Consider the following 21304-nt stretch of genomic DNA (forward strand, 5'->3'; position numbering starts at 1 on the left):
TATAATGGGAAACAGAGTATTGCTCTTGCTCAAAGTAGAACACGAACTGAACAAATGAGAGTGTTTTTGTAATCATGATGATAGATTAGAAAAAGAATGGAAGAAATGTATTTTCATTAAATAGTTGTTCACTTCCTGACAAAGATGAAATATTCAAAATAATTAGTTTGGTTGAACTGCTGTGTATCTCTTGTAGGTATTAAGTACAATAACTGCTTTTTAAATTCGCTTTTCAAATGCTCATCCCCTGAGTGAACTCAGTATTCAATTACTTCTCTTGGTTTGTCACTGTCGCAGAAGCGTACCTAGTCCAAACAGTCTTGAAATTTCTGTTTTCTGAGGCAGTCTTTTTGTCTGCCTTGTGTGTAATACAGTGATACGAGTTGATGTAGAATTGTAAATCTGAGTGCAGAGATAGGTCTTGTGTTGGTGATTGAGGAGAGGAAGAACAAAGTGTTCAGGAAAACCAAACCCCTTCCTATACGCCAATAAAATGTTTCTTTATATCAGTCTTTTTACAAGTGTATTGCATGCATATTAAAAACAGCAAGCTTTTCCTGTGTTTAGCAGCATCTCAGCATTGTAAAAGTTTTTCTGTGCCTTTAGAGCATTGTCACAGATATACATTAGAAAGACAAGAGATTGTGAGTTAAGATTGACCCTAAATTTTGTGTCAACAGTCACAGAGCAACAAAAATATTAAAATCTGTATATACTAGGTTCTGTAATGTCTTTTATTTACAGAAATAGCTGTATTTCTTTTTTGCAGTTCACAGACATCTTTTCATTTAAAATTTAAACATCCACCGCTTAAAACCTGGCATAATGACTTCACAGAATCACAGAATCACAGAATGGTAGGGGTTGGAAGGGACCTCTGTGGGTCATGTAGTCCAGTCCTCCTGCCGAAGCAGGGTCAACTACAGTAAGCTGTGGAGGAACTTGTCCAGGCAGGTCTTGAATATCTCCAGAGAAGGAGACTCCACAACCTCCCTGGGCAGCCTGTTCCAGTGCTCCATCACCCTCAGAGGAAAGAAATTCTTCCTCACGTTCAGACGGAACTTCTTATGCTTCATTTTGTGCCCATTGCCCCTTGTCCTGTCGCTGGGCACTACTGAAAAGAGCTTAGCCCCATCCTCCTGACACCCACCATTCAGATATTTGTATGTATGTATTAGGTCTCCTCGCAGCCTTCTCTTCTTCAGGCTGAACAAGCCCAGCTCCCTCAGCCTTTCCTCGTAGGAGAGATGTTCCAGTCCCTTCATCATCCTCGTAGTCCTCCGCTGGACTCTCTCCAGTAGCTCTTCATCTTTCTTGAAGTGGGGAGCCCAGAACTGGACACAGTACTCCAGATGAGGCCTCACTAGGGCAGTGTAGAGAGGAAGGAGAACCTCCCTCAACCTACTGGCCACACTCTTCTTGATGCACTCCAGGATCCCATTGGCTTTCTTGGCAGCCAGGGCACACTGCTGGCTCATGGTCAACCTGTCGTCCACCAGGACACCCAGGTCCCTCTCTGCAGAGCTGCTCTCCAGCAGGTCCACCCCAAGCCTGTACTGGTGCATGGGGTTGTTCCTCCCCAGGTGCAGGACCCTGCATTTGCCTTTGTTGAACTTCATCAGGTTCCTCTCTGCCCAACTTTCCAGCCTATGCAGGTCACGCTGAATAGCAACACAGCCTTCTGATGTATCTACCACACCTCCCAGTTTGGTGTCATCAGCAAACTTGCTGAGGGTACATTCTAACTCTTCATCCAGGTCGTTGATGAAGAAATTAAACAAGACTGGGCCCAGTACTGACCCCTGAGGGACACCACTAGTTACCAGCCTCAAACTAGACTCAGCGCCGCTGATGACAACCCTCTGAGTTCTGCCATTCAGCCAGTTCTCAATCGACTTCACCGGCCACTCATCCAGCTCACACTTCCTGAGCTTCCCTAGGAGGATGTTATAGGAGACCGTGTTGAAAGCCTTGCTGAAGTCTAGGTAGACAACATCCACGGCTCTCCCTTCATCTACCCAGCCAGTCATGCCATCATAGAAAGCTATCAGATTGGTCAGGCATGATTTCCCCTTGGTGAACCCATGCTGACTACTCCTGATAACCTTCTTTTCCTCCACTTGCTTGTTGATGAGCTCCAGGATAAGCTGCTCCATCACCTTTCCCGGGATGGAGGTGAGGCTGACCGGCCTGTAGTTGCCTAGGTCCTCCTTCTCACCCTTTTTGAAGATTGGAGTGACATTGGCCTTTCTCCAGTCCTCGGGCACCTCTCCTGTCCTCCAGGACCTCTCAGAGATGATGGAGAATGGCTCAGCAATGACATCCGCCAGCTCCCTCAGCACTCATGGGTGCATTCCATCAGGGCCCATGGATTTGTGGTATTCCAGATCGCTTAAGCGATCCCTCACACAGTCCTCCTCGACCAAGGGAAAGTCATCCTCTTTGTAGGCTTCCTCTCTTACCTCCGGGGCCTGGGATTCCTGAGGGCCTGCCTTGGCACTGAAGACTGAAGCAAAGAAGGCATTCAGTAGCTCTGCCTTCTCTGCATCCTCTGTCACCAGGACACCTGCCTCGTTCAGCAGCGGCCCCACGTTGTCCCTAGCCTTCCTTTTGCTGCTGATGTAGTTGAAGAAGCCCTTCTTATTGTTTTTTACATCCCTTTCCAGCTTCAATTCCAGGTGGGCTTTGGCCTTCCTCGTGGCATCCCTGCACGCTCTGACCACATTCCTGTACTCTTCCCAAGCGGCCTGCCCCTCTTTCCACATTCCGTGGACCTTTCTCTTCCACCTGATCTCTGCTAGAATCTCCTTGTTTAACCATGCAGGTCTCCTGCCTCCTTTGCTAAATTTCTTTCTCAGGGGGATGCATTGCTCCTGAGCATGGAGGAAGTGATGTTTAAAGAGCGACCAGCACTCATGGACCCCCCTGCCTTCGAGAGCCCTGGCCCACGGGATTCCTCCCAGTAGCTCCCTGCAGAGGCCAAAGTTAGCCCTCCTGAGGTCCAAGGTTTTGATCCTGCTTATCGCCCTGCTTCCTCCACGCACGATCCTGAACTCGACCATTTCATGGTCACTGCAGCGGAGTCTACCTCCAACCTTCACATCCTCCACCAGTCCCTCCTTGTTTGTTAACACAAGGTCCAGCAGCGCGCCTTTCCTTGTTGGTTCCTCCACCACTTGCATCAGAAAGTTATCGTCGATGCTCTGTAGGAATCTCCTGGATTGCGCCTGCCTAGCTGTATGGTCTTCCCAGCTGATGTCAGGGTGGTTAAAGTCCCCCTTGAGAACCAGGGCCTGTGACTGTGAGGCTGCTTGCAGCTGCCTGTAGAAGGCCTCATCAACTTCCTCCTCCTGGTCAGGTGGCCTGTAGTACACACCCACCATAATGTCACCCTTAGGAGCCTGTCCCTTAATTCTAACCCACAAGCTCTCAATTCCTTCCTCATTTGCCACCAGGCCAAGCTCAATGCATTCCAGTTGCTCCCTCACATATAGAGTTGGTGTTTTCTTTAGCTGAAGGGAAGAAAGAGTTTCATCATTTGGAAAGGTGGGAAGCAGTAAGTATTACAGTTCACTGCACTACAGTGTCACAAGCCTTACTGATACTGCAGTCATCCTTGATACGTGAAGAAAAAATGTGCTGTTTGGGGCTTTTTTAAGCATAATGTCTAGACACATTAAGTGCAAATTTCATTTCACTGCCACATCACAAACTTCACTGACAGTAAAGTCAAATTTCTCCTATGTTCTAAAGATACTCTGTGCTTTTTGTCCTTAAGCCAATTTTTGGTCTATTTCAGTAGTTCTTTCCTTATGCTGTACTTTCTGACCTTGTAAATTAATCCAGTGTGTGATATACAATCCGAAAGTTTACCATAAATCTAGATAAATTATGTCCCTAGTTTCAGCTTTATCTCCCAATTCAGTTACGCACTTGAGAAGCAACTTTGTCAAACCTGACCTTCCTTCTCTGTATCTGTGCTGACTGCTCCTTTTTTTAATTACATTGATTTAAATGCTATGTCATGTTTCCATCTTCTTCACAGCTTGAAGCCAAGTTTAAGTTTGAGTGTCTGAAGCTCCTGGGCTCTTTCCTTGTTCTTGTGTTAAACAGAGAATCTAAAGTGACCTGATTGCAGTTCTCCGGTACTACATCTCCTTCAGTGAGCTAGCAAATGTGTTTGCCAGACACATTTCCTTACTTCTTTTACTGTGTCTCTTGAAATGCTAGGGTACAATCAATGGCAGGGGAAGCACAGAGGATTTTGGTGGTCTTTGGAAAAGAGATGAATGCAAGACTGGGAGCAATTATGGCAATGGAATTTATGACGTATAAGGTTCCTGCTGGGGTGCTTTTGAAAAGGTAACTGGACCGAAAGACCAATGTAACTCACAGAATGTACAAAGATGGTTCAACCAGGCAGTGGTTCTTGTTTTGATCTCTATGAGAGGGGCTCTAGGTAGCCCACTGGAGGTCCTCTCTGTCTTGTTTAGGTTGGTATTTTCTGTCAGTAAAGTTTAGTGTAATTCTTTTACAGCGTGCTTAAATGGATGCATGAATTCTAAACCCCACATTAATTTCCAAAAGCAAAAGAACCTGCTCATTTACTGACAGCCAGAGGTCCGTTTTTGGATATATTGTGAATCTTCTTCAGATAGCATCCTACTATTTTGTTAGTTTCACGCGAACGTTGCAAGATCTAGGATGCAATGGTAATTTTTTTTGCATGGGGTTGTATGCGTGGTGGTGCAGGTATTTTGCAAACTTTATCTCAATTTTAAGCTTAACAGTTCTGTGTTGGGATGTAGGTATCATTATCACTGAATAGGAAGAAATAAAAGACATAGTATTATTTTATGCAATTATTTCAAGTAAGGCATGATTTTTTAATGTAATTTAAAAAATCAGTCTAACCATACAATGAAAAGTCAGTTATATTTATCCATCAAAGAAAATTTTCATCTACTTACAGATATTTCACCAGTGATAATGAAAGTAAGTTTGAGTACATTGTTGTGAGTCATGCATTTTGCATACTGTATCCTGCAGAAAAAACACAAAGATTTGATTACATTTTTACACAAACAATATCTAGGAGCTAACCTGACTGGTTTAGGTATAACAGGCTTAGGCTACAGCAGCACAAGGAGAACAAATCCATTTTGTTGAATAAAAGTATTAAGTTGCTCAGGGAATTCAGATGATTGTGATAGCACAGAGCAAATTAGGACCTAACTGCAATTAAAAAAACTTTGGTTGTAAAGAAGAAAAGACTGGTGGCACTAATTTCAGCAAATCTTTTGGTCTAGTAGTGCATGAACAAGTTCATTTTAACGGACAGATTGGTTGCATGGGTTCCAAGAAAAATTCTTGGGGCTGATATTGGTGTGAACTAGACTATTGTCACCACGAGTGTTTATTCTTTGAGTTTTGCACTTTTTTTTTAGGTTTCAGTCATTATTGGGCCAGTTATTTAATAGATGGTGATAACCTACCCTCATTTTATTGGGTCAGGAGATCTGTGATAAGTTGTAATGTTATTTTAGATGTTATTTACAGTGTTTTCATCATGGTGGCAAAAAGAGCATGTCTGTTTTAACTGGAGCAGAAAGGAAATATAGGAGTTTTTTAAACAGAAATATGCTGTTGTGTGGGTGGTTGCATAAGCCAGATTTGCCAGCACATCAAGAAAAACACAAAACAACAAAGGAATCACACAGAATCACAGAATCACAGAATGGGAGGGGTTGGAAGGGACCTCTGTGGGTCATGTAGTCCAGCCCTCCTGCCGAAGCAGGGTCACCTACAGTAGGCTGTAGAGGAACTTGTCCAGGCAGGTCTTGAATATCTCCAGAGAAGGAGACTCCACCACCTCCCTGGGCAGCCTGTTCCAGTGCTCCGTCACCCTCAGAGGAAAGAAATTCTTCCTCACGTTCAGACGGAACTTCCTATGCTTCATTTTGTGCCCATTACCCCTTGTCCTGTCACTGGGCACCACTGAAAAGAGCTTGGCCCCATCCTCCTGACACCCACCCTTCAGATATTTGTAGGCATTTATAAGGTCCCCTCGCAGCCTTCTCTTCTTCAGGCTGAACAAGCCCAGTTCCCTCAACCTCTCCTCGTAGTGGAGATGCTCCAGTCCCCTCACCATCCTCGTAGCCCTCCGCTGGACTCTCTCCAGTAGCTCTTCATCCTTCTTGAACTGGGGAGCCCAGAACTGGACACAGTACTCCAGATGAGGCCTCACCAGGGCAGTGTAGAGGGGAAGGAGAACCTCCCTTGTCCTGCTGGCCACACTCTTCTTGATGCACCCCAGGATCCCATTGGCCTTCTTGGCAGCCAGGGCACACTGCTGGCTCATAGTTAACCTGTCGTCCACCAGGACACCCAGGTCCCTCTCCGCAGAGCTGCTCTCCAGCAGGTCCACCCCAAGCCTGTACTGGTGCATGAGGTTGTTCCTCCCCAGGTGCAGGACCCTGCACTTGCCCTTGTTGAACCTCATCAGGTACCTCTCTGCCCAGCTCTCCAGCCTATCCAGGTCACGCTGAATCATCCTTGTGAGGAAATATTTAAAGCAGCAAAGATATGATCCCAGTCTGCTCCCAGGAGTGTTTTATAGTTTTTCAAATAGCTGTTTGATGTAGACGTTGCTTCAACCAGAAGTATAAATGAAATGCAAGCCTTTATAAGTCAATCTGCTGTATAATGGTCTTTAGGGGAGATAGTTCAAGGTAACCGATCCAAAATTTAATTTGAATAGGACTTTTTGTAAAAATCATTCATTTTTCCCCTCCACCCTACAGAAATCTCATCACTTTTGAGCAATGTCAGTTCTGTCCAAGTGCTAGATGATGGGCAGGTGTTCTCTTGTCATATTGACCAAATCTGATCTTCTGAAGAAGGGGTGAGCAAATAACTCATCATAGTCATGGGTGCTGTTGAAATACTTAAAATGTCTCCATAGTTTCTTCTCAGGTGAATTGCTGCTACAGTTTCAGAAATTGTGTTGTTAAATAGCTAACAAAGAAATCTGCTTCCACTGTGAGCCACGTTGCTCAGACCCCTCCTGCAGTTTACCAGAGGTGGTTCACACTGGGCAGCTGCCTGTAGCACCATTCATCAGCACCATGCTCTTGTCCAAGCCTGTAGATCTGCTGTCTCCAGAGGAAACATCCACCTGCCTTAGCTTTCCTTAAGCCTCTGAGACATTCTTGTAGATCAGTTTTCAGGTCTCACTTCTACTCTCCCACACTGCGTGTACATGTAGACTGTTACCTGAAGGAGAAAAAAGTTACTTACGTCCCAACCATTTTTTGGATGTGTTAAGTTTACATTTATCTCCATGCACTGCTTTCCCCTCTCTCCACTTGCTCATCTTCCTGTTGGTATTGGAGGATGGAGAGAAATAAGCCTGGTTTTCTTTTTTATTGATGCTCAAACTGCCTGTGAAGAGCGGGCGTGAAACATGCCCATTACCAATGCAACTACTGCCCGAAATGCACCAGCTGATGGTGGTTGCAGGTACGTACCTTGCAATTTTTATCATAAAACAGTGGGTCATGAAGAAATATAGTTACAGGGAAGTAATTGGTCTTTTCTGGACTCTTATCAGGCGTGGATGAGGGATAAAGGTTGCTTTGCCCAGAGAAGCACTCCTCTGCATATGCAGAAACAAGCTGAAAGGCATTACATGAAGAAAAGAAAACGGGCATCCTGGAATCCAGGCTCCATCAGTACTGTGCAGTGATTGAGCAAGGAGACTGAGTGCTACAGCTTTGGATTTAGGCCCTTGTATTTCACCTACATTCAGCTTTGTGCTCTGAAGTTTTTCTGGGGGAACTGCCTCGTAGCCTTTCCTTTTTACCAGCTACATGGAGTTAAGATGCCTGTATAAGTACTGAAGTTGTAAAGATCAGGAAAGAAAGCCAGGCTGTTTCATTGTGGGACTGACAGATAGCAAATGTAATAGTATCTTACTGTAACCTGAAAAGTGTGTAAGTATAATTGTGCTGTCTTCCATGTAGCAACCAGGTTTTTTGAGAATCTGTTCATGCAGCGATACCTGTTATTGATATGCAGCAGTGATTGGATGTCAAGTTATTTGTTGACCATAACATTATAGTAGTCATAGTTGGCAAAGTCTGACAGAAATCCAATTTAAAGAATCTTGAGCTGAGTGTTTTGAATTAAGATGATCTGAATTTAACATACGTCCCCATTACCTTCACTGGATGCTGAGCAAGACCTTTAAAGAGTAATGGGCAGAGCCTGGGAACAGTCAGGGTAGTATTTACACAATGCTGCTTCTGTCTTTATAGGTAGGTTTTGAATGCATGATGGAAGGGATGGTGCTGAGATAAGTTTTAGCTGGGTTGGAAGAGGTGGCAGCCATCTTCCCAGGAGGTCAAAGCTGTGAATTAACACTGCTCAGAAAGAACAGCTAAAATGGAGAGACAGGGACCTGCTGCATTGCTTAGGCCAGTGATTGGAGAGGATGCGAGTGTAGAAGCAAGGGGCTGGTGAGGTAAAAGAGAATCAAAGCTGGAAAGAGAAAACAGATCTTCTGTATTGCAGGTTAGATAAAGTTGTGCAGTGTGTGTCTGGCGGCTCTGCTGGATACTTGAGCCATAACCACCAGGTTGTTAGGAGTCATTGTTTTTTTTCTGGGTTGGGGGGGGGTTTGGTGGTGGTTTTGGTTTTGGGTGTTTGTTTGTTTGTTTTTCTAATTAGCCTATTAAAATTCACTGGGGAAATCAAGTCTGAGGTCCTGTTGAGAAGCAGCAACATGGAAGTGTCTTAGATAAACTGCAGACTGTTTGGTTTTCATGCATCTTATGACAGATGTTCTGGACTAAGTATTTCTGAAGTGTTGTACAAGGGTGCAGTGCAAAAGTTCCATTCTGTGAATCTGTGGAGAAATAGGAACCCTGAGTTTAAGCAAAGGTGACTGCGTCTTGCTTTCTATTAGATGTTTCTCTGAGAGAAGACTATAGTGCTTTGCACAGTGGGAGATTACATTGTGAACCTGGGGCATGCAGGATGGAGGAGACAGGTGCTTCCAGCTCTGAGTAATGCTGCTAGCCTGCTAAGTCTTCTCTTCCCATAGCATTTCCCAGCAGCTGTAGCCCCCCAGACTGTCCAGGCATCCCCACCATGGCTCTGTCCAACTGTCCTGTGCTTTGCCCTCCTCCAGTAGCAATGAGCACAGTGAGCAGAGATGGTGCAACAGGAGCATCAGAGAGTCTTGCCTATGCATCAGTGACCATCTGGACGTTGTTCTGTTGTCAAAGGTTAGTTTATCTCACCGAAAAGATCCCTGCTAGCTTGACAGGAAAGAAGACTCTATGGTTATGTTTATTTTCCTGAAGATCCAGGGAGTCTATCGCATTGCTTTCATTTCTGCTTTCTTTTGGGGAACTGTTTTGTCCAATGGCCTTGGAAGGAAATGAACAATTTGTTCTCCCATCTAGCTTTTGACTAAATCTTTTCAAAGAGAGGAAGAATCTATGTTTGTTTTTCTGCTCTTATGAATATTAGGGCTTTTTTTTTTTTTTTTAATATGTAACTGTGTACTATAAGGATTAGAAAATGGATACTTTTCTCTGTGGAGGTTGTGTTTTATCCTTTCATAGAATCATAGAATGGTGAGGGTTGGAAGGGACCTCAAAGATCATCTAGCTCCAACCCCCGTGCCATGAGCAGGGACATCTTCCACTAGACCAGGTTGCTCAGAGCTCCATCCAACCTCTCCTTGAACATTTCCAGGAGGGGGCATCCATACCTTCTCTGGGAAACCTGTTCCAGTGCCTCACCACCCTCAAGGTGAAGACTTTCTTCCTTTTATCTAATCTAAATCTGCCCTCTTTTAGTTTAGAGCCGTTCCCCCTTGTCCTATCACTACACACCCTTGTGAAAAGTCCCTCTCTGTCCTTCCTGTAGGCCCCATTCAGGTACTGGAAGGCTGCTATAAGGTCACCCCGAAGCCTTCTCTTCTCCAGGCTGAACAGCCCTAACTCTCTCAGCCTGTTCTCGTAGGAGAGGTACTCCAGCCCTCTGATCATCTTCATGGCCCTCCTCTGGACCCGCTTCAACACATCCATGTCCTTCTTATGTTGGGGGTTCCCAGAGCTGGACGCAGGACTCCAGGTGGGGTCTCATGAGAGCAGAGTAAAAGGGCAGAATCACCTCCCTCGACCTGCTGGCCACGCTTCTCTTGATGCAGCCCAGGATACGGTTGGCCTTTTGGGCTGTGAGTGCACATTGCCGGCTCACGTTGAGCTTCTCATCCACCAGTACACCCAAGTCCTTCTCCTCAGGGCTGCTCTCGAGCCACTCTCTGCCCAGCCTGTACTTGTGTTTGGGATTACCCTGACCCATGTGCAGGACCTTGCACTTGCCCTTGTTGAACTTCATGCGGTTCACGCAGGCCCACCTCTCCAGCCTGTCAGGGTCCCTCTGAATGGCATCCTTTCCCTCCATCATGTCAACCACACCACAGAGCTTGATGTCATCGGCAAACTTGCTGAGGGTGCACTCAGTCCCTCTGTCTGTGTCGCCGAGAGAAGTTTCAATGTAAAGTGATAACACTAGTCAGTAAAACTGATTAAAAGAGTTTTAATGGCAGTCTCACAAGTAGGGAGGTTGTATTAGAAAAGATGAAATTCTACAAATCTACTTAAAAATCATTAAAGGAAGGTACACTGAGAGCTGGCTAGAATTTCAGCACTTTTTTTTTTTAAAGCACTTTCCTCTCTCTTTCCTGAAGTGTTTTGCTTTACTTTCATCTGCTGTCATAAAAGGAGATTCTTTTCTAGTAGGAAATAAGGTCAGATGCTACTGTACCCAATTCTGCCTGGCCCTTGAAGAGGAATTTCAGGTCCCAGAGGTTGGCACTGGGTTTTGCTATTTTGTGCTGGTAATGAGCTGGGCTATTTGGGTAGGGCAGCAGAGCGAGTGCATTTATACCTGTCTTATCACCTGTGCCTGACCACTGAACCCCAAGGGCTGAGCTCTGATGCTTTGAGATTTCCAATCCTACCCTGATACATTGATTTCTGGATTAGTTCTGCAAAGGACACACTTTTACTGGTGGTTTCCAAAGCTTGCTTTTTTTCCCTCTATGTAGGTGTCTTTGGAAACAAAACTTCATTAAGCAGTAAAAGAGGTGAGCTGGATGTGGTGGTTTTCATATGGTAGCCTTGAGCACTTGCTAAGGAAGTAAAAGAGTGAAGTTGTGATCTGGTGTTGCAAGAAATGCTTAGAAAACCATAGAATCATAGAATGCTTTGGGGCCTCCACTACCTCTCTGGGCAACGCGTTCCAGTGTTTCACCACCCTTACTATAAAAAATTTCTTCCTTATATCCAGTCTAAATCTACCCTCTCTTAGTTTAAAGCCATTACTCCTTGTCCTGTCACAACAGGCCTTGTTAAAAAGATTTTCCTCATCTTTCCTATAGGCCCCCTTCAGGTACTGAAAGGCTGCAGCAAGGTCTTGTCGGCTTCTGATATTTGGTTTTGAGTAAAAATAGATTTGTTGAAATCTGATAATTATTTAAAAGATCAGCATTCACTCCTTTCTTATGCTTTGTTTGTCTCCAGCTGCTTCCCTCGGAGGAGAGCAGAACCGCGGATCAGAACTCTGCACTCGCTTCATACTTATTTGTACGTCTCATTCACACACAGTCATACAACATCAACTTGGAAAATAATGCAGTCAGCCCCTCTCAGAGCCCACCTGTAAAACACAACGCAGCCAGTCCCTTGGGGAGCCCGCCCTCCATTTCAATGGGCTGCTCTACCCGCCTGCGGATAGAGTACTCCCTCCTGAATCCCGACTGATAAAACAATAGATTCGTGATCCTTGAGTTTGGATAAAGCACAACCAAGGCACGATACCGGTAAACCAACCAACCTCACAATATATTCACAACAGCTCTGAAAGTAACGGTCTAACATAAGCGGCGCGAAAGAGAGGAAGAAGGAAGGAAGGAAACAAAGAGGAGAGAAAGAAGACAGAGAGATAGATTAGCACTAGAAAAGGAAAGGCGGGGATAGTCACCACCCTGGATCCCGTGACGTCCCGTGGGTCCTTTGTTGATGGTCCTCAGCTGTCAGTGGTGGCTGCATGCACATAGTCTCGCAGAGTGTCCTTTTATATCCATCTGAGTCCATATGGCGTGATCAGTTCACACCAATTACCTTGCACCTGTCGCTTTTGCACCAATCCAATTATTGCATACTAGTCACTTTTACACCAATCACCTTGGTGCGCGCGAGTCTCCAAGGTGTTGTCCCTTGGCTGTTCTTGGTGAGTGTCTCCCCCTTGGAGCAGGTGGCAGATCTTGTCTGGTCGGCCATTTTAAACAGGAGGTGAGACTTGAGATGGTGGCAAATTTTCTGAGACATCACGAAAATGGTGGGGCTGAGTCCCACAGGTGTCCTCACAGCCTTCTCTTCTCCAGGCTGAACTGCCCCAACTCTCTCAGCTTTTCCTCACAGGACAGGTGTTCCAGCTCTTGGATCATTTTTGTCACCCTCTGGACCCGCTCCAACAGCAGGTTTCTTGTGCTGAGGGCTCCAGAGCTGGATGCAGGACTCCAGGTGGGGTCTCACCAGAGCGAAGCAGAGGGGCAGAATCACCTCCCTTGACCTGCTGGCCACGCTTCTCTTGATGCAGACCAGGATACGATTGGTTTTCTGGGCTGCGAGTGCACACTGGTGGCTCATATCTAGCTTTTCATCCACCAGTACTCCCAAGTCCTCCTCGGCAGAGCTGCTCTCAATCCCTTCATCCTCCAGCCTGCACTGATACTGAGGGTTGCCCCGAACCAGGTGCAGGACCTTGCACTTGGCCTTGTTGAGCCTCATGAGGTTCACACAGGCCCACTTCTCCAGCTTGTCCAGGTCCCTGTGGATGGCATCCCATCCTTCTGGTGTGTCTGGCCACAAGCAGTTGAGAACTGGGTGTGACTTTCTGAGGGATTAGCTGTCTAACTCTGCCAGATTCTCAAATGGGGAGGCCAAAGTTCCAAAGTTAATTATTTTGACCAGTGCACTCAACAGGATAAAAACAAAGGAAAGCACCTGCAAAGCGGAAGTGCTTTTGAGTTGAAGTGCCCTCTGAGAAAGGAATCCTTTTCATTGTAATTTTGGTCTCCAGGGACTAAAATTTGAATTCCAGTCTTAGAAATACACATCTTTCTTTGTATTTGACCACATATAATTTAGAGCACTGTCTTTTCCTTCAGAAAGACAATACAGTACTGTAATGATAATGTAGTAAACACCCTGTATAGATGAATATTTCTTCTTTTAACCTGGGATGGGGTCAGTGCTCACTTATGCTTTAAAGCAAGGCCATTATTGCAGCTGTTCAAGTTGTTAAGAAGATTGGGACCATCTTACATTTTTCTTTTTTCAGCATCTCTTCATAGCAGTTGCCAGGAATATCCAGATTTGTTATAAAGAAACTTGCAGTAGTTTTGTGTAAATTTTTACTGCGAAAAAGCCTAGTTTTCTTGAAATAACAATGCTCAGAAATAGATCTGCTTATAAAATAGAATGGGATCCATATGTATTTGTTGCTCATAAAGCAGACTTTTTCTGAGATTTTTTTCATGCTTGCGGTATATTACTTTAGCCAGAAACTCTATATCAAGATGTTTTTGAAGTTTCATCCTACTGAGTCAGTAGCCAGAATACTTCTAAGTAATTTTGGTGATGTCAGTTTTAACATGTGAAGTTTATTTTCATTCAGTGGAGCATCAACTTAAAAATAAATCTCGTTTCTGTAAATCACATTCAGCATTTGGTAGTCACCTATCCAGTCTCCAATGGTACCACCAGCTAGTACTGTATTGGATTTGAAATATGTTGCTGTTAACTTCCACAGCACTAGGATTTCCCCAGGGATGTTTGAGTGCTGCTCTGTTGAATGAAATTAAGTGCAATTGGAAGGCTTCTAAATAAATTTTAGTAAAGCTGATAAATGTGATTCTCTTACAATGAATGGTGTGAAGGCGGTCTTTCTCAGCTAATACAAATCTCTCTAAAATTGGTTGGGATCACCCAGAAGCACCAGTCTCCTTGGGTGGACTGAAGCCTGGTGTACTATTTCCATGTTATGTGTTTTATTTGAATATGAATAACTGAAGCTGGCTGAAAAAAAGATGTTCATATTTAATGTAGTAGTAATCATTTGAGGCAGTTAAGAGTTTGATCACTGGTAGTGTCCTGTATCCTAGAAGTGTGTAAGAACAGCAGTAGATAAATATGTTGTCTCTTGCACCCTGGTTACTAAAATCTTCATGTGCCAGCGAATTAGCTAGCAGAACTCCCAATTTTTTTGACAGAATTTTGTCTCTTTAACAAAAATTAATCTCCTAGGAAAAGCCTTATTAATTTCAGACACTGGCACCTGCTTACATAAATCCACTTGCCAGATCTGACCTTATCCTCGTGAGTCAGAAAAGAGCCACGTACAAGCAGATAGGTTGGTGGCTATTTTTAAATCTGCACAACTATCACTGTTGCCCATCTCAGTAATTCTGATATATTTTTAAGAGGAAAATACATTTTTCCTAAGAACTGAGTGTTTTGAATGAGTTTCTTATGAGTTACCAAAGGTGTCATCACCTGCTTTGAACAAAATAACAATGTTGATGTTCATACTTCTTTTTACTTGAAGTGGAAGCTTTTATTATCAACAGCATACTATTGTTGCTTGGTAAACAAAGCAAAGCTTTATACAGAATTAACATTTTACAGACCAAAACAAAAAAAATGTGTCTAAAGAAGAAATTAAAAAACAACTAGTTGATGAAATCAAAATAGAATTTTTCCAGAAGAAGGCTCCTCAGATCTTAGATTTGAAAAATTAGGAATTATCTGTTTTGAAATGGGAGAAATACCAGAACGACAATAAAACCTCTGCAAACAAGAAGTACTGTTAACAACAATAATTTAGGTACTGTTCTCTCCTGAAATATTTATACACCTGAGAAGCTGATTGCACTAGACACTTCCCATGTCTGCAGAAAGGTAATAGTGCTCTACTGTCACAGTCCCAGGGTCTGTGTGCTTACAGATTTTGGCAATGAAGCCATAGGAATAGGAGACTGTCTTACAGTACCCTACTGTTGCCTTGCTTACAGGGACACGTGCAGGACCATAATTAAAACTGGTTTGGTCTTTATAAATTAAAGAACAAATTGCTTGTTGTCTTCTGCTTCCCTTGTTTATTTACTTCAAGTAGTCATAGGCAGTAAATTCGAAAAAAAAAAGAAAGCAACATCATACATTTGTATTAGATGAGCACACTGGAATGGGCAATTAGTGCTTTTATGTTTAGGAAGTTTGAAAATAATAAATCAGGTGAAACTATCAGTGAGCAAATCTTGGTAGGTGAGGCATTGCCATTGAAAAGTGAGCGTTATTAATTGAAGTAAAGAATTTTGCTTGACACTCAAAAATAGGCAAAATCAAAATTAAAATCCTACTCATCTAACACTAGAAAAGATGGATTTTGGGGGAGAGGGAGAAAAAGTTGTACCCAGGGCAATATGGTCTTTCAGTAATCAGTAGCAAGTACCATAAATCCGCGTGTACTGTCGTCATCTTTTGGTTTTAACTCTCTTGCTGGTGATGTGGGTTTAGGTTCTGTTCTACAATCAGCAGTTTCCAGTTTTCTTTCATCCTTCAAAGGTTTTTCCAAAACTCTTGATACTGATAGTTTAAGGAATTAATGTTTGCATGTGTGCTGTATAGCTTTGAGTTTCCTTGTGGCTACTTAATATGTTACTGTGACTGAAACTGTTTTTGCTCTTACATCCTAACTAGTTGTTTGGTATTTTTTTTTTTTTGTGATGTAAAGTTCCATAATAGGGTGATCTGTGCATTGTTATTTGTTTTTGTAACTGGATTGTAATATTTAAATATAAGCCAACGTTATTTACTAACTGTTTGTAGTTTTACTTGGCTGACAGCCTGTGACAAAGGAGGTATTTTTTCAGGCTGAACAAGACAACGGCCATCCTCTTCCTGCCTTTGCCAATCTGCATATTGAAGTCCTTGATGAGAACAATCAGAAGCCGTATTTCACAAGATCTACGTACAATGGCTTCATCCTCGAATCCTCTCCCGTGGGAACAACCATCTCTGATAACCAGAATCTGACTTCTCCTCTACAAATCATGGCGTTGGACAATGATGTGGAGGAGGTATGTTTCTTGTTCTTTTATAGTGTCATACTGGTGTTTACATTTTTATTATTTTTAGAGTTTTTTATATTTTCATATATTTTATTGAGACAAAATTGTTTTGATCATAAATTAAAAAATCCAGTTTCTTTTTTGTTTTCATTCTGAGTACAAGTAGATATGAAAGTGCATCTGAACTGAAAAACTACTCTGTATTTTTCTCAGCTCTCCTTAAGAGAGTGTCCTGTTAGAGATGATGAATGCTTAGTGTGAAGAGAAAAAAAAATGCATGTTGTGAGAAGGGTGAATCTGCCACACAGTGTGGAGAAATGGGAGGGAGAAGCTCAAAGTGGAAGGAAGTAATAGTTTGAACTAACCAGGAAGAAAAGGAATAAGATGACAGGAAGCTGAAAGTTCAATCCATTCTTTGCTCTGCCTGGAATTTGATAATGACATTACTCAGTAAAAATTGGGCATCTTCAAAAAAATAGTAACCAACTAGTAACAATACTATGCCTCTAGGGCTAACGTTTCTTCCATTCTTACCAGGGCTGTTGGGATTACGTATTTTTTGATAACCTTTCTTTTTCATGTAACTACTGTTTTCTCTCCAGTTGTCCCCCTTGTCCTTTTTTGTTTCTGTTCTTCTGTTCTCTTGTTATCTTCATATATGTAAGGAAAGCTAAGTTGTAGGCATAGGTTTTGTAGTAATATTTATAGTAAATGACAATACTCTTTAATAAAGTTCTTAACCTAATAGTCTGGAAACCATCTTCTGTTTCTGAATATTTCACTTCTGACATGAGCAAATTCAATATTTTTGAAAAACACGAGAGGCCATTGTCACTGAAAGATGCTTTCCGCATCACTGTGTCACTGTCTGCATTACAGTGATTTATTGTCCTAAGAAGCAATTTTAAAGCTCAAACTCTTGTAGAATATCTTCTTCCTATTCATTATAATATCTCAGTCGATTTACTGGCATTCACAAAAATTGAATGGAAGGCAAGTGAAAGTGGCTATTGGATCTGGCTTTCTTAGGGGCCAGATAAAAAGTATGGAATAAGTGCATGCAGCAGTCATCTGCAGGCATTGCTGATGATTTTATTACTTGTGAAATACTCTTGTTCAGTGTTGCTTTTGTTAAAAGCAAAGCAGTTTTTTTATTTGATCAAATTAACGGGATCTTGTAGGTTGCTTAATATAGGAATAAGAAAGTTGTGCAGGCATCAGGTATGTGTTTATATTTACAATACATTGTCTGATTGTGTTGTATAAAATCTATTCGGGTAATGTGTGCCCGAGCACAACAGAAATCAAATCGTATGAGTTAGTGTCCACAGTTCTAAGTCCTTTTTAAGCTACTCATTTGAGAGATTTTTCTCAGAAGGCTGCTTTTACTTCTGTGATGCTTATGTGTATTAAACAAAAAAAAAATATGGGAATATTTTTAGATGGTTTTAGCCTAAGCGAATTGCTGTCTTGTTTTTGTTATATCCATGCCTTCATGAAAGTACTAGTAAAACCCTTTGGTTCAAATATGCCTTGGTGCATGTCTGTTAGAGAAATCTGCAATTTTAGGGCACTAGTTATGCCCACCTTATAGCATGTGTGACTGCATGTTAACTTTACAAAAATGGAAAGAGAGGCTATTAGTCACCTGAAGAGTGGAAGACTGAAACCGAGCAAGTCTGTCTGTGAGACTGATAGACTTGGGCATTAGATACGTATGGTCTGAGTTTTTGGCAAGCTGGAGAGCTTGTTGTGAGCTGTTTCTGCCTGGGTTGTTACACTGCCAATTTGAGCAATGGACAGCCAAAAATAGTACAAAAATGTCACTGTTAATCCACAGTACGGTGCTGGTGTTTCTCTATCTGCAAGTCCACTGATGTTCCAGGGATTGTGATATTTGCCCTCAAGGCTTTGTAGCTGCAACAGCCTAGGAAGATTCTGCTGTGTATACGAGGTCCATAGTGGCAGAAGACGACATGCAGCATGGCTGGTGAGGGAGGGGCTGAATCTGCTGTGCTTGAAATAATTCAAAATAACTGTTTTAATTAAAAGAGAATTCAGTGTCCTAGTTCAGATGCTTTAATTTATGTGGCAGTTTTCCATGCTGGTGGTTTAGGGGGACTCTGTCCTATTTCCTAGTAGATTATATTGTTAGACTAAAGGAATGACAGACTTTGGACTTCATTAACCTCTGGAGGTTTCTCAGGATGCAATTAATAGTGCTCTGATTAATCTTTCCCTGGCAGCTGCACAAGTCTACCCACAAGTTGTCAAAGGCAGATTTGATAATACAAGATTCTTTAACATAACTAAATATTAGAACATATATGAGACTGAAAATCACTTTGAACTGTTAAATTCTGAATTTGGGCTACCTCTTTGATTTAATCATGTAAATACCAGGTAGTTAGTATAGCACGTGATACTTGTATACTCTCAGACTGCAAATATTTCATTTCAAAAACTTCTTTGTGGAAGAGTAATTTGTTCCTTTAATATGAACTACTTAATAAGGTAATCCTGGTATTTATGTTCTGCGCTGAAAGTGCTTCCTGTCACTGATTTTGTCAGTACAAGTTCAATATCTCAAGTTTTGAGGAGTGCTCTGAAATTCATCACGAGTAGTTTGACCATAGGGCTCCATGTTTTATTGTTGTGCCTTTTCTATAGTACATCAGCATGTTTCCATGAAGTTATCTCAATATTTGGATATTGGATAGGGTGGTTCAGTAATATACTTCTGTTTGCCTGCTCTAGAAATATCAGCTTAGGTGTGGCCTAAATATTTGCAGTTTTAATTGTATTGCTATTAATAAAAAATATCTGTCCAATCTGCAGCAGATATTTCAATTGGGGCCACTAACATAATTTAAATAATCTGCATCCAAAGACAATGAAAATCAAGTTTATAATTCTTGAATGCAAGCTGCTTTAGGCAGCTGATTAGAAGTTGTTAAATATTTCTGTGTCTCAGTACAAATAGACCTGAAATTTCATATCCACAGGAAGTTATCATTGAAGGGCCAAAACTACTTCCCAGTGAACTTAACACTTGGTTGTTTTATATCATGTTTTTATTTGCATTGGATAATGAAGAACAGGAGTTTGGTTAAGATAATGAAAACCTACTTCAGTCACATGACACAAAATGAAACAGACCCAAAAGTTTTCCAGTGAATTATTTTTGTTTATTATTGAAAAAGTGTAGTATTTCAGTGTTACATAATGAATAACTGGCAAGGATTTCTAGAATGAGAAATGATGTGCCATAAAGACTTAATTTTGACACCCCACTCCATCCACCCAAAGTGAGGAGAAAATAATGATGATTGCTGGCCCAGCTGGGATGTAATGCCATGTGCTGGGGCAGATGGGCTGTGGTGGAACCTGGCCAGTGGCCCTCGTGTTCTGTCCGCCTTGCTACTAGAATGACTCTGTACCTGTGAGGCCATTTCCCTTAGGTATGGGGGGGTAAGGTCAGGTGGTACAGCTATGGGGGCTCCTTACCAAGCCTGGGAGATGCAGGGAGAAGGAAGGGTTGCTCTGTCTCAGCAACGTGAACTAGTCAGGGAAACTGGTGCCAGATTCTGTGACTGTATCAGTCTTCTCTCTTGCATGTTTTATTGATGCTTAAGGCCAACAAGATCTGATCCATCAGATCTGCTAGAGGTGCCGCGTCCTCTCTCTGTCTAGAAAGAATGCTGTAAACTTATCTCTGGAGATAGAGAGATCTGCCTACAGCCACAGAGATGATGATCATCTTCATCCTTGGGTGGAAGTGCTCTGTGCAGTTTCCTGTCCCTTTGGCGTCACTGACTCATGCCAGCACAGCTCTTTCCAATTCTATGAAATGATGCAGGTATAACATGGATGCGAGGGAGGAGAGAATCAGGTTTAAGTGACTGCATGTTAATACATGTGCTAGTGATTCATGTAGTGCTTATAACCAGTTGTGGCATGAGACTTCCAGAAGAGTAAAGCTGGGAGTGCAGCAATTGCTTATAACTCGTACATAAAACATCCAAACAAACTAAAATCACAGCTACCTTCTTGCTGGCACTAGATGGTAGCTCAGGGTGTGTTAATAAGCACAGGTAATGCTTATTAGCTCCTGCAGTCTTAATGTTCTGATGGCTTCATTGTATCTTAGTAAATTAATGTATTTATTAAGTAGGGATTGCTGATCAGAAGTTGACAGAGATCCTCTACGTGCTTGTGCATGTTAGTACTGACACTGGCTAAACATAATGTATTCAGTCTTCTAATTGACAAATCAGTTGAGATTGTATTTCATATTAAAATAACTCCCTGTCCTCAGATAAATACATTAAGAAAGTGGTCATCTTAACTGTGTATCTTAAGAAAAAAACAAAACACATTCTAAATTCAAACCTTGTGGGAATTATAATAGGGTCCTGCTATAAACCTTCCAAAAATTTAATTTATAGATGTGACATTGCAAACAGACTTTTAACTAGGGCAGTGCTGCCAAGTGCTGATATAATTAAGTGGCCTGTTTAAATGGCATGAATTAAATTAAGCCACAGGAGTACCGTAAGACCTGAGTAAACCAGCTGAGATGAGGAATTTAAACAGTATGATCTGATTGCTGTTTACATAAGACTTCCCAGGCCACTTGCTTCCTTGCTTTTTTGCTTTCATGGGAGAGTACTAATTTCTTCTCCTGTGGTGGTTAGAGTTGGTAACTGCCCTGTATGCCAAATCTTTTTGAATGTCTCTCAAAAAAGAACAAACCAAACCACTCCCCGGATTTAGCATCAAGGTTGAAAGAAGACAGTGGCATTCATATCCATTACATACTACTCAACTACCAAGGTGTTTACTGATACCACATGTAGTGTCTTGATCAATAAGTGTAAGGTAATCTGTGCTTTGCTCATTAGAGAACAAAATTAATATCATGATTATAAGATGTGCCAGCATGTGTTCAAAAACATTTAACATGTCCCAGCACACATTGAGAAATTGCAGTAACCCTGATGCTTCTGTGGTTGCCTACAGCCCAGTGTAACATCCCTGGGCAGTGCAGTATGATGCAGGTCAGTTACTACCATAGCTTCCTCTCTGGTTCCT

The 21304-nt window shown here is 42.3% G+C and overlaps 1 protein-coding gene across 22 annotated transcripts in view; it reads left to right on the forward strand.

The window, feature by feature from the left end:
- The window catches only part of PCDH15 (protocadherin related 15), a 1100829-nt gene that overhangs the window by 864982 nt on the left and 214543 nt on the right, over positions 1-21304 (forward strand). For all 22 annotated transcript variants that reach the window (XM_075423218.1, XM_075423232.1, XM_075423229.1 and 19 more), the window contains one exon: positions 16013-16219. In XM_075423218.1, coding sequence (XP_075279333.1) covers positions 16013-16219 — 207 coding nt within the window. The remainder of the gene's footprint in view (positions 1-16012; positions 16220-21304) is intronic.

The sequence above is a fragment of the Opisthocomus hoazin genome, chromosome 6 (assembly GCF_030867145.1).
Source record: "Opisthocomus hoazin isolate bOpiHoa1 chromosome 6, bOpiHoa1.hap1, whole genome shotgun sequence".
Lineage (NCBI taxonomy): Eukaryota > Metazoa > Chordata > Aves > Opisthocomiformes > Opisthocomidae > Opisthocomus > Opisthocomus hoazin.